The sequence below is a fragment of the Falco peregrinus genome, chromosome 3 (assembly GCF_023634155.1).
Source record: "Falco peregrinus isolate bFalPer1 chromosome 3, bFalPer1.pri, whole genome shotgun sequence".
NCBI classification, from domain to species: Eukaryota; Metazoa; Chordata; class Aves; order Falconiformes; family Falconidae; genus Falco; species Falco peregrinus.
Window position 1 is genome coordinate 43,276,801 of NC_073723.1, and position 13,309 is coordinate 43,290,109.

General features: G+C 37.1%; 1 protein-coding gene across 2 annotated transcripts in view; it reads right to left on the bottom strand.

The window, feature by feature from the left end:
* The window catches only part of PREX2 (phosphatidylinositol-3,4,5-trisphosphate dependent Rac exchange factor 2), a 180,906-nt gene that overhangs the window by 130,233 nt on the left and 37,364 nt on the right, over positions 1-13,309 (bottom strand). For both annotated transcript variants that reach the window (XM_055799729.1, XM_055799728.1), the window contains 2 exons: positions 1,515-1,586; positions 1,321-1,443 (listed from right to left, as the gene is read on the bottom strand). In XM_055799729.1, coding sequence (XP_055655704.1) covers positions 1,321-1,443; positions 1,515-1,586 — 195 coding nt within the window. The remainder of the gene's footprint in view (positions 1-1,320; positions 1,444-1,514; positions 1,587-13,309) is intronic.

Below are 13,309 nucleotides of genomic sequence, written 5' to 3' on the forward strand. Positions count from 1 at the left end.
CCTGTCCACATCTTCTTTTATATAGCTTGGACCAAAATTGAACACAGTATTCCATGTGTGGCCTGACAAGTGCCGAATAAAGTGGGATAATTACTATTTTATCTTCTATTTTATCTTTCCTGGTGATGCCCTTGATGCAACCCAGCATCCTGTTGGCTTTCTTTGCCACAGCAGCACAGTGTTCACCCATAGTGAGCTGGTGGTCCACCAGCACCCCCAGGTCACTTTCCACAAAGCTGCTCCCCAGCCGGGTGGATCCCAGCCTGTGCTGCACTCCTGGATTATGTTTTCTCTGTTTGTCTCTGTTGAACTTCATAAGGTTTTGCTAAAAAATTTCAGAGGCTGAACTATCGCAAAACACCGGGGGGAAAGAAAAAACTAGGAAGAAAATGCACAAGAGGCTTATTTGCTGACATCATTACCTTTTTCATCTGCAAACACTTATTTGCAAATATGATCCATACTTCTGCAGAGTCAAAAACTGATGTTACTCAACTTCTGTAAAATGTTTCCAGAACCATTAATAATTTTCTCCTCCCACAATGAATAAATAAAGACTTAGCAAACAAACAGGACTCTAACCTAACAGGAGATAACAATGAAACCTAGACTTTTTGTTAGGCCTGCCAACCAAAGCAAACTAACTTGTCCTGATTTTGCAGAGCTCTGTAACGCTGACATCCTTGTTTTGCTCCAACAGGAAAAATAATAGTTCTAGAAAACAATTACTACAGGGCACACAAACATACTTGTGGAAGTAATGCAACTGTCAGAAGTAAAATATCTTCACAGTCCAGAGCCATGGAGATATTTTACCCAGCATATGTAATTCTTTGTTAAATATTCACATTTATGCTTAGCATCAAAGGGTATAAATACCCTTTAATAATAAAAACAAAATAATAAATATATAATAACAATATATTTATTATATAATAAATAAAATAATTTATGCGTAATAAAATAAACTTTTATTGTATTTATATATAAATATATATTTATAATAAAATAAAATTTTATTATAAATATATACATAAATCAGAATAAAAATAAAGCATACTATTACTTTTGCTGTTTCATGCAACCCTGAGCCTTGCACCTCTCAAACAAATGTTGCCCATTTGATATGTTCATTCTCCATTTTACTCTTTTTTTAAAAAATGACAGTAACCAAGAGATAATCTCAAAGTACTCCACATTATGCAATCAAGTTGTATTTTGTCCTCGTGATTATGTACACTCATCATCATAACAGTAATTAATAAAAGACAATTAATAAAGGAAAAATGTGAAATAAGGCTGTAATAAAAGATAGCGTACATAATGAAGAAAGCAGGTTCCAACTTCGTGCTGCGCATTAGGTTCTGGCTGTAAGCACTCCTCCACCAAGGACAGGAAGTTTTTGTGAACTGCAAGAATATCTTCAATATTTGAAAACAACATCTGCAAAAGAATAAAGCATACATAAATAAAACATCAGATGCAAAACAGAAGAAATATGCAATTAGACTAACCTTAACTGTCTCTTCTGTGACATTTTTATCCACTTTGGCTGTAGCACATTGGATCATTCGGTGAAGGAAAGCCTGCATGAAATAAGACAAATAAGGAAAAACATTTCAAGAAGACTCAAACAACTTTTGGCACTTTACACTTATAATTTCTTTCCCAAATTTCTTACACTTTGGCGTCACATAAGAATATTATTTGGATGTTAAAACAAGTGTTTTATTTATAAAGCATTTAGTACTCCTGTCATCCTAACATGATATAAAACGCTATCTACGTAGTGTTAAAGAGTTAAACAGTGAAGTATGAATGAAGCTGAGAAACTAACATTCTCTGAAATGCCATTTCCACCCTGCACTCATACTACAATCAAGCAAGAGCAAAATGGGCCATTTTCAAAATCTCATTCTAGCACTTTACAAATTGACTACAAGACAAGCCAAAATAATCCACTAATTTCTAAATTAAAACTAGTCAGGAGGTACTACTATGAAATGTAACTTTTACCTTAGTAACCACAAGTAAGAGTTATATTAGTAATCAAACCTATTATAAAGTAAATTGGCTCAAACAAGCCAGATGCATCTGATTTTACTTAATGAAAATGTCCACTCTTCCACCCCAAAGAACCTTATCCCTGGGGATCAAATGAGAAGATAGTAATACCACTAATGAAATACCAAAAGAGTAAGTTTTCTTATACTTCATGTTCAAGAACTAGAGACAACAAGAAAGAGCAATGTACAGTAAATTATTCCAAAAGAAATAAATCACATTTAGGCACAAAGGATAAAATTAATTTTTAGGAACTCATTCCATTACAAAGACTTGGGGACATTCTGAAAATATCTACACACTGTAGACTGAATTCTTACATTAAAATTCTTCACACAGACATGCATATTCTTTAGTCATTAAAAACTGGCACCACAAATGCACAAACGTCATGTCTTTCATAACCATTTAGCTTCAAGTCACTGTGCATTGTACACTGTACATGAACTCATCTAAATTCTGGCATGGTGCAAATTCCATAAAAGAGGCAATAAATAACCCCTGTGTGGAAGTACAGCAGTCACAGCAACCCTTTTTTTCTCTCTGCTGGGACTTAAACATTTTCATTCCCAAGCAGTGATCCTTTCTCTGCTGAAAAAGACTATGTAACTGGCATTAGACAATTTTGTTACTGAAGAGACAAATCTAGTTATCCAGGACATAAACAGAATTATTTTTGGAATATTGCCAGTATATTGTATGCTTCATATAACTCTCTACAGTGATCCACAGCGATGCAGTTTTTCTAATTCTTTAAACCCCTCTTTTTTTGACTATTTGTGCCTTCTTTCTAATGTTTTATTGATGGTAAAAAATGCCATTAATTCATTTGCAGCAGTTAACCATTGGTGGACGACAGCCTTTTATATCCTTCCTTGCTATAAATATCCACAGGGGTTATGGCAAATTTGCTGTGTGCATCACCTGTACAGCGTACAAGCAATCCCACATAGAGTGAAAGTCTGTTACACTCTGTGATTCTAAATTAATCTTTGAAAGAACCAGCCAACAGTTTTAAATTCACTTGGGGGGGTGGGCGGAATTGCAAGAACTACATCTGAAACTCATGTCTATTTTTACTATCTGTAATCTCTCTCTGTTCAAATTATTTCCCCATAGACCAAACATACTGCTCATCCACACTCATGTTATCCCAGAAGATCTTCATTTCCTGTAACTGTGAAGGAAGGTGAACATTCAGTTGGCTGAAGGCAAAACCGAGACCAACCTGGAAGCTGCAGCATTAGTTATTCTTGAGTGATTCAAGACACTAGCCAAAAGTCATGAGGTCAAAAAGAATATACATCAGTTGCAATAAACAGAGCTGCCCAAGCAGCACTGTCTCAGCCCCCACATCTGCAGAGGTTATCAGAAACTGAATCCCAGAAAATCCAAACACAGAACCCAGACACAAGTCACTAATTAAGGTAGGGAGGCTTAGGATGATTTCAGCCCCTTTGAGCAACATGGTGCAAGCCCGTATGTTATGCTGCTGCACTCATACTGCAGGAGTAGTGTAGTCACAATTCCGGTTTTTCCTAAAGACTTGTTGTCCCTATCAATGTGGATTTGCTTCCTGAAAAAATCATAATACTGTCCCACAAATCAGTGGATGTGACCATTTGAACCTTTCAGGGCACTTAGATGAGAGCACTATGAAGCCACACGTATCTCAAAATAATTGAAATACTCATATTTTCTAGAAGAGTTGTGTAAGAGAATTCAAGGAGTGCAGGCAGGATGGAAATGTCTACCTCCATCCACTTGCCACCAAGACCCATCCTTGGTGTATTTCACCTGCTGTGGAGTGAGTAATGCAAAGCAACAATGAAACCCAGGGTCTCATTATGCAAATACCCTCACCAACTCCTTTCCTGGAACAGAGAAGACAGCACTGACTCCACACACACCACACCTCTGCTCTGGGACATTGCTAGGGAGAACAGGCCAGCTGTCACTAGGCAGGAGGGTAGAGAAGTAACTGTTTTTGTTACAGTGTAAAATAACTTAATCCAGCCCTTTGACTACGGAAACGCCTATGTCTCTGAACTCGTGTGAACACGCAGTTGGCCTGAGAGACAGATGACTATTCAAGAGGCTCCAGTATTATCTGAACATCAGCTAAGGACAACCAAGAAAAGTTCTTCAAAAATTAGTACACAAAGAAAAAGCAGGTCATTTGTAGACACAGCTTTAAGGAGGACCCCAACATAGAACAGACCTTAAAAGGAAAATATATAAAGATGCACAGAAACTACTCAGGAGTTGACAGCTGCTGAGCCAACAGAAAAAAGTTCATAGCAGCTTTTGAAAATACACTGCATAAACGATTACTAACCATAGAAAAAACGCACCTGTACAAAAATGAAAGAGAAGTAAAATGGACATCTCAGCCAATTTAGCATTAATTAAAGAAGTGAACACACACAAAGAAGTCAGAAACTCCTCTGAAATAGCAGAGAGTGGTTTCTAAAAATTATACCATAACTTCAAGCCTGCTGCTCAAAGTCCACACTCATTACCGAGCACCAAATTACATGAAGGAGCAAAGTATTACAAATTGCAAGGACACAGCTGAACAGCCCCTGCTCCTGGACTGAGCAAACAACTGTAGAAATCAATTGGCATACATGATTCCCATGCTCATGAAAAAAAAGGAAAAACCAAAAAATAACAAACAACCAAAAAAACCACCAAAGCACAAATCAGCTCAAACTTAAAGCGGTTTCATTTATCATGCACACTTGTCAGTAAATCATGACTCATCTTTGTTTCCTGGAGTATATTGCACATCTTGCTGAGGTTACTTCAAGATTTAATCTACATTAGTGTAGATGTTTCTTACCACAACATCAAATGCAGAGAATAACGTGTATCCCTGTGCACTCCAGGATTCCAGACCCTTGTCACCTAGACAGTGAACCTCAACTTTCTCAAAGCTTTTCAAGTGTATTCCAGAGTTTCCCTTAACTTACCTTCAATTCTGATTTTCCTCAAGTAACAGCAAAGCCATGTAGTTTAGCTTAACATAACAAAACTCTCCAAATTTTCATCTTGGGCTACCAGCATTCTAACTAGGTTGCTATAGTACATGGATTCACCCTTGCAGTACTGCGAATGGAGGTCTGCTGCTCCTGGCACTCTCTGCCAGGATGACTCTTGCTGATGGCTCTTTTAAAAGATCTCCAGCAAACATTTCAGAGGAGCAATCTGGCTGGGTACCACAAAGTGAAGTCTGTATTTAAAAGACCAAGTGAAGAGGAAAGATAAAAGAGAGGATGTTTGTTGTTTACATTAAAATAAATAAATAATCCAGTTTCATCTATCAATGTTTAGAAGTGTCTATGGAAAACTGTCATTCTAGGAATATCCTTGAGTCACTCAGATTGCTACAACCCCTGCTTCTGCAAAGTCTGACATTCAAATGACAAACCTGAACTTCCTCAGGCATCCTTCTGGAAACTTCATTAACACAAAATGGCATCTAAATGATCAGTGTATAGCTGCTTTGGAGAAGAAATGCCCAAGAATGCTGAGAAATTCTAAACACGAAGAGGCACACCTTTAGAAGTTTGACAAATTCAGACCGAAACCTGGGGTGCTGACTGAGTCTTTCAGAATAAGGGAGCAGCTATATATAAAATATTTAGGATAACAGTTTAGGTTCCTTAACTCCACTCAGGTCCTACTTGGGACATAAAACCTCTTATTTCTGGCTATGTACCACACTGGTAAGGAGTAGGGCAATTTGCCTCTACCTTTGAGAAATGTGGCAAAGCATTACACAGAACATTTGCAGAAGATTTCATACTAATAATAACAATGAAGGCAACTATATCCTTTTCTCATGAATGTGTATTTATTACCTACAAAATATTTTTACATATTTCTCTACTAGTCCCTGTTTCTAACTCTTTTACCCTTTGCCTGACACTGCTGTAACACACTATAGGAAACACTGGGACTGAAAATCCAAATTCAAAGACTTATGAAAGAATCTGTTCATTATGCCAAATAAACACTAATGTGTGTGCCTATCTGTTGATCTACTGCCATTTTGGAAGGCAGTGTGTTTCAGAGAACACACACTGAGTTCCTGTTACAGGGATTTTACTTCGGGTCTTACCGAAATAAGAGTAGCATTGTTGGGTTGTTCGGTGAGGGGTTTTTTCTCCATAGTTGCTCTATGTGTTGTTGGAAAAAAAATACGAAAAAGGAAAAAAACCCAAAACACACCACCACTACAGATAGCACAAGAAGCTGCCAACAGCACAAATGACTTCTCTGGCATCTGGAATGAAATCAGGGAAGACAAAGAAGTCTGTCTGCAGAAGATTCCCAGGGTACAAAGAGTTTTTGCCTTCTCAACAGACAAGAAATTAAGTCTTGAAATTATGTCAGAGCACCTGGATCACAAAATACATGTAACTATTTTTTCTGAAAGCAATCATCCTACTTTTGTGAGCCTAGAAAGAAATATGCTTTTTCATTTGAAAAAAAGAATTAAAGCGGTTTTTTTTCCCCTAGACTTTTTAACGTTGTTTCTACCCCTAAATCTATACTGTCATAAACAAAAACAAGGTGCACTGCAGAAACATAGGTATCTTTAATAAGGTCATTTCCTGTATATTTTCACTTTAGGAAAACCAGTTCAACTGAAGCACCCAATCTATCTTATTGAAGCCTGCTGAATAAAGCTAGCAAGATGTTTTGTACATTAAAACTGAATAAAATCTTATTTTGCACACTGCCAAAAGACAAAATCCTAGAAGAAATCCACAACAAGGAAAATGTTCACATATTACAATTTTGTGTCTACAATAATAGCCTTGTCTTCACAAATTTTGAAACACTTGTGATTTTTGTGCTTTTTTGTTCCATTCTTAGTGTATCTATAGACATCTGGATGCTGGAAAATATTTTGCTCTTCTCACAATATTCAAAATTATCCTAAGGAGAACACAGAGACCTACACTTTGGAAGAAAACTGCTCAAGATCATAGGTGACTAGCCCAATGTATTTTCTTATCATGGCTAATTCAGCTTGCAGACACTGAGGTAGTGTTTTGCACAGGAGTCTGAGGTCCTGTACACTGTAATTAATGCACATCAGACTCCAGGTCCCAGAAGAACACCACGCCAGTTTTGTTGAAGCACTTTTGCTTGATTTTGCCACAAAAAAAAAATCTCAGTAGAGCAGCAGCAATAGCAGCTGTGGTAAGCACTGTGTGCTAACCCTCCTCTTCCCATTAACCTGTGCCAGAAGCAGTGGCAGCAGAGGCTCAGGCTGGCTTCTGCTATAGAACAAAAGACTCCTCTCTCCAGTAATTCACCAGCTGAGGCACCACCTGTTTCTCCCATCTTGCCTGCAGGACTGGATAAATCAAAACCAGCAGTGAGAGCGTGAGCCAAGATCAGATGTATTCTTTCTCCCTACTGCACCTACTACAGCCACTTTCAAAGCTGGCTTCAGATTCTGCTGCCTGTAAGGACAGGGGAATAGATGGATGCATCTGCAATATTTTCCATTCTAGTGCTAATTTCCTTTCACAACAGACAGAACTATTCCCTTCTCCGTTCATTCAGAATGCCCCCAAAGGGGCACGAGTCTGCCTGAAAGAGCATCCCTGGCTTCCTTCCTTAAAGTAAACATGAATTTAGAAGTAAACACACACACAAAAATTATTGCATTGAAGAAACATGGATCTTCTAGAACCTTGTCATACATGGTGAATACACTGCCACATTTTGGGATAATCTTAACCCTCTCTCCATCATGTACAATCTTTTATTTTCTGATAAAGTTTTTCTCTATTGTATCAGAAAACTTCTTCCAAGAGAAGAGCAAGAAAACCTTTCCTCACCCTGTCCTGTGTCTCAGTCACCCTTTCCATATTTCCCTCACCACTGACAATATTTTTCAACTCTATACTGCCATTTTCTTCATCCTATCATGCCCACTGAGACTGCTAACTCAGTTTCCTCCTTTGACGAGGAACTGTGCCCTAAACTGATCTCCCCCACCTCTCAAATCACCTGGGCTATGACTGTGCTTTCACTTTTGATCCCTTCCTTCCTTTCAGCTCCACAGCAGATGACAGGAAGGGATTTATAGTCAAAGTCCAGTTCCCCTCAGCCAAGCAGGAAGTCAGATGTCTCCACCCTCTTCCTTGTCCTGAAGCCATTCTCAAAAAGATTTAGTACAACCTTTTCCTGGCCAGAATCAGAAGGTATCTGTTCCCTTTTCTTCCCAGATGTCAAGGATCCCGACACTCACATCTGATATCTTCACGTGGGGAGAATGGTTTTCTGAGGACTAGCTATGCTCTTGCAGGTCAAGTCAAGTCTGGTTGGTGAGTAAAGATGGAGTTACTCACATACTCACAGTTAAGATCATGCCTAAGTGAATTACCAAATCAGAGGCTGGATGTTGGGCCAGCTCACATATGCTGCTACAATCTGAAGCCATGTGCAGAGAGCTGCTTGAAGATCATCTAAATTCTTTCTTGATTAAAATGTAGCTTAACTAGAGCTTTAGAGAAAGGCCATACACCAGCATAACACACCCATCTGCAAGCTGAGCAGAAGACAGTCTGCCTAATATTCTTGGCAAATATTTCATGCAACATGGGTTGCTGCTAACTGGGCCTTTATCCCTTTAAAACTACAAACAGGTTAGATTCCAGCCTCAGCATCACCAACGGACAGTCTTTGGAAGGGTAAGGGGGAAAGAGAGATTTGCCGGTCCCATATGAATTTCTGATCAGACTGCTGAGATTGCAACAGATCAACCGACAAAAAAAGAAGCGTCCATATCAATAAATAAAATGTTTCCAGCATGCTTGTGAAGAGGTACAAGATTAATCTTCATTGTATTTTGAAGATTTCCTGATGAAGAAAAAGATGCTCTGGACTGAAGATACTCTGGATTGAAAGATGTTCACATGTATGTGGAATTCCCTCTGGTAATACATACGGTCCTGTTGGTGCATGTTACAAAGTGAATAATATACTGCTAATAATACAACTGATCTTGTATCACTCAAGTGGAATGGAAAAGAAATGACGTCTACAAACAAAGTCTACCTCATAAAAGTCAGCAGTTTCCTGAATTTACAGAACACTAGGTTCTTACTGGGAAATCTCAGTGAAATCAGCTGTGTCCGCTACCAGCAAATCAGAACAAGAAATTAGGAAATTTCAGAGCAACTGTACATCTGGAAGTAACAGTATGTTCCCATTAAACTGCAGTAATAATTAGAAAATAATAAATAATTTGAAACTTTTATACTTCATACTACAGTTTCTGCTTTTTTTATGCAGACATGTCTGTTTATTCTAATTAAAAAAATCTTGAATTTTCACTTAATTTTTACTCCCAAAATGATGATTTTTCTAAACTTTTTTTTTTAGTAGGAGAACACAGATTTGGAAGAACTAAACACTTCCAAAGTATTTCTGAGAAAACTTTTTAATTCTCCACTTCAAATTTTATTTCCTTCAGCAACTCACAAATTTCAGAAAGTGTAAAATGGTCAAGAAATACATTTGACACAAATTACCCCTTTGAAAGAATGTTTTAGATTTTCTGATTCAATTTTAGAAATAAGTTACAAATCTCAAAAATAGTACAAGAAAGTAATTCTCTGCTAATCTCCCTTCTTTAGCTTGCCAAAGTTCATTAACATGTTTTAAAAACAAGTTTGAGTCTTTTCTGACTCAAAAATATCCACCAGAATTAAAAGAGCCATAATCTTTATCCCCAATTGTGAAAAAGAAACCTGAAATAACACATCACGTCTCCACTTTCAGAATTAAAATTTAAAGTTTAATTCCTATTGCATTTGATTAAGGGAGGAAAGCCGACTCAGCACCAATGAAAATTGATTAAATCCTTAATGATTAAGGCAGCCAATTTAAAAAACTACCTGTTTTACCTATAAACTGAGAAAACCTGAAACTACTGACAGTCGATCATAATGGGAGCCCACCAAACTCTTTTTATATGCTCAGTTTTCAATTCATAATACATTATTTTTCTAGTATTGGATTGCACAGTCCTCCATTGTGAGTTTATTTAATGTTTAATAGGGTTAGTTGCTAAATAGGAATTAGACTGTTTGAGAGTTCTACAATTTTTATTGCCAGAGCTGTATAAACTGTACTTTTCAAACACTACTCAGTGCCAATTCTGGCTGCCATTTGTATTTGCACACTTATGCCAAGAAAAATATGAAGCAGGGAAGAATATGAAACAGCAGTTTTCTATCCCAATTTCAATTCTTCACAAAGTCTACAGAGAAGCTTTAGTGAATACAGCACCTTCAAAAAGTACCCTCCCAATCACAGAAGAAAGCAGGAACATCCCATTTAGTTATTTTCCAATCAGTAGAAATCAGAACACTTCCCTGCATAAGGAAATCTCTCTTATGTCTGGGATACATATCGCTGATTCCTATCACTTGTCACTTAGATAGATTCTGGGATGACCAAATGGAACCAAATTAACAGGCTTATATGCAATGGTGCCTCATTTCATGCAACAATCATGTGCCACATTTCTGAGTCTCTTACTATGACAACAGTCTTATTCTGGTAAAACTCCCAGACAATTATATATACTTTGGCTTCACCTATAAAATATACAAAACTGAGAATCTGCATAATCAAAAGACATGAGGATCTATAATACAATTAAATAAATACAAACGGTAAGTCATGGAAAGGCCTTGAAAACATAGCAAGTAATCCTAGACCAAAAGCAAGGCTTTACTACTGTCAACAAAAGGTAGGGTAAACAAAAAAAGCATCATGGAGAACAAGCTCCCAAGAAATACAACAAAAGTTAAAGTGAATCCATATTTTTACAGTTATCCCAAGCATGTTTACCTCCACCCAGTAACATCTGCATTTCCAGATTAATTTGAAATAATTTCACAGCAATTTTCATATGTTCAAGTATCATGGCTGCACTCACGTGCTTTCATGTCCTACAAATCATGGGGGGAAAAAACTTAAAATTTCAAGTCCAGTAAACCAGAGTTTATTTGAACGTTAAGAGAATACTAACCTGCAACCTTTCCACTGGCCTTGGATGTGTAGCATTAACTGTAAATCAATTCAATCACAACTGTGAAGAAATGATGTACCAGAACACCCAAAGCAGCCAGAATGGTCATTAAAGTGGGCTTTAATAATAGCCCCCATGCACAAAGTGGCTGAAGCATCTCCATGAATTTGATCCTTAATTTGAAATCCAAGATTATGTACGCTACACTTTGCATCAGGGGAACCATTCTGACAGCAGATTGTCTTAACAGTAATTCTCCTTCTACACAGATATGTAGAGCCATTAATCTTTGATCCAAATGTTCATGGACATATTTGAATTCAGGTAGACAAATCAAGCAGAGGTTCTATACGCCTGCCCTGGTGAAATTACATGTGTTTGCAGGTTTAAATCACTTCTTTCCCCCCCACCCCTTTTTGTGAAGCTGTGAAGTTCTCAAAATTTCATTGGAAAACTGGATCATCTTCACAAGAAAATTCAAACACTGAGAGCAGAACCTCTTTGTAAGTAGGTCAGAAAGCAGTTTCAGCTGTAATGTATTTATCCAGCAATAAATTTAGTGACAGACTACTTTTGAAGATAGTGATAATGGGGAGTATTTAACAAAACATAGAAACACACATGCTTACAGAGATAATTATATCTATTCTTGCTGTACCATCATGTAGTACAAAATGTCTTCATCAGACAAATACAGTCTTATCACACTTGTATAAAACAATTTTAGATATTTAATATTTGTTTAAGATCAAAGCTCCTACTATCACTCCTAGTTTTCGCATTTCAGAATTTTAAATGAAATGTAACACTGATATGAATGACCCCACCATCCCAAACCAAGAAACAGCCCATCTACAAAACCCAGGCTGTGTTAATTGCTACCAACAGCAGCTTATTTAGCACTTGCACCTTGTACCACTTTGTCACATGCTGGAATTGAAAACAAATTAAAGAATTTCTCAACAGTAATGAGATCTTCTTGTAATCTAGTAATGAACTCTTCCCAGGGCAGCACACACCACTGAATTCACTGGTATCTGGTCAGCAAGGCTGACCAAAGCAATTCTTCGCAGAAAGGCTGACCAAAGCCATGGTAATTACTTAAGGCACGAAGGCCTGAATTAAAAAGAAATTGTTTCAAAGCAGAAACACACAACTTTACTGTAAGAAGGTGACAAACTCTTGCTTCTCTTCTTGGAGTATTTTTCCTGAATTTTAACATCTTTTTTCTTGCTAAATGATCAAGAGTAGATAGGTTGAAGAAACTAAACAACTAGACTACTCTGAGAAATCCAACTGGCTGCAGCAGTAAACTGAGGTTTACAATTTCTGAGTACTGGCACAGACCCAGCTTTCAGTTTTGTAGGGTCAGACCCCCAGCACTTCTGATTCAGGATCCTACAGGAATCACTGACAATTCAATGAAAGAACGGGACCCCATTCAACTGGATCTTACCGCAGTGTTAAAAGATTAAATTACAACCACGATCGATTCTCCATCAAAGATATTCTGGTGAAAAGAAGTGGACTTAAAATTCACCTTGAAAAACTAAAACTATTTTACTTAAAATACATTTTTTTAAGTATTTAATAAATACTGCAGTGGCACATGTATACTTAGATGATTTGTGACTTTAAACTCTCATTTCCAAACAAATGTTTTCAAGTGCTGGGAAAAAATAATACATTTCTTGTATCATCCATGGAAAAAACTACAATTACAGCTATGCAATTTTTTGCAACCTGTCTTGAAAAACTGATTTTTTATTTCAATCTAGAACTTAAAGAATAAAATTAGTAAATGAGGAAACTACTGCCTTCTGAAGATTAGATACCGATGTTAGTTGTCTTAACTCTGTTCCAACAAGAATACAACCACACCAAAATTTAAATTATTTTACACACAGCTTCATAACAAACAAAAGATTGTTACATGCCCCTATTGCCTGCCATGAACTGGTCTCATGAATTTTCATCTGCCTATATGGTTTTGAGCCAATTTCCATGGAAATGCAATCATTAATAATATTTTTTCTGGCTTATATTTGATTCATGAGATGCTTCAACTGCACAAATGCAAAGAACAGTTCATCTTTAATTTCTTTATTGGCTTGATAACTATCAGAAAGAGTACATGATAAAAAAATTCTAGCGCTCCAACTTTTTTGTTCATGC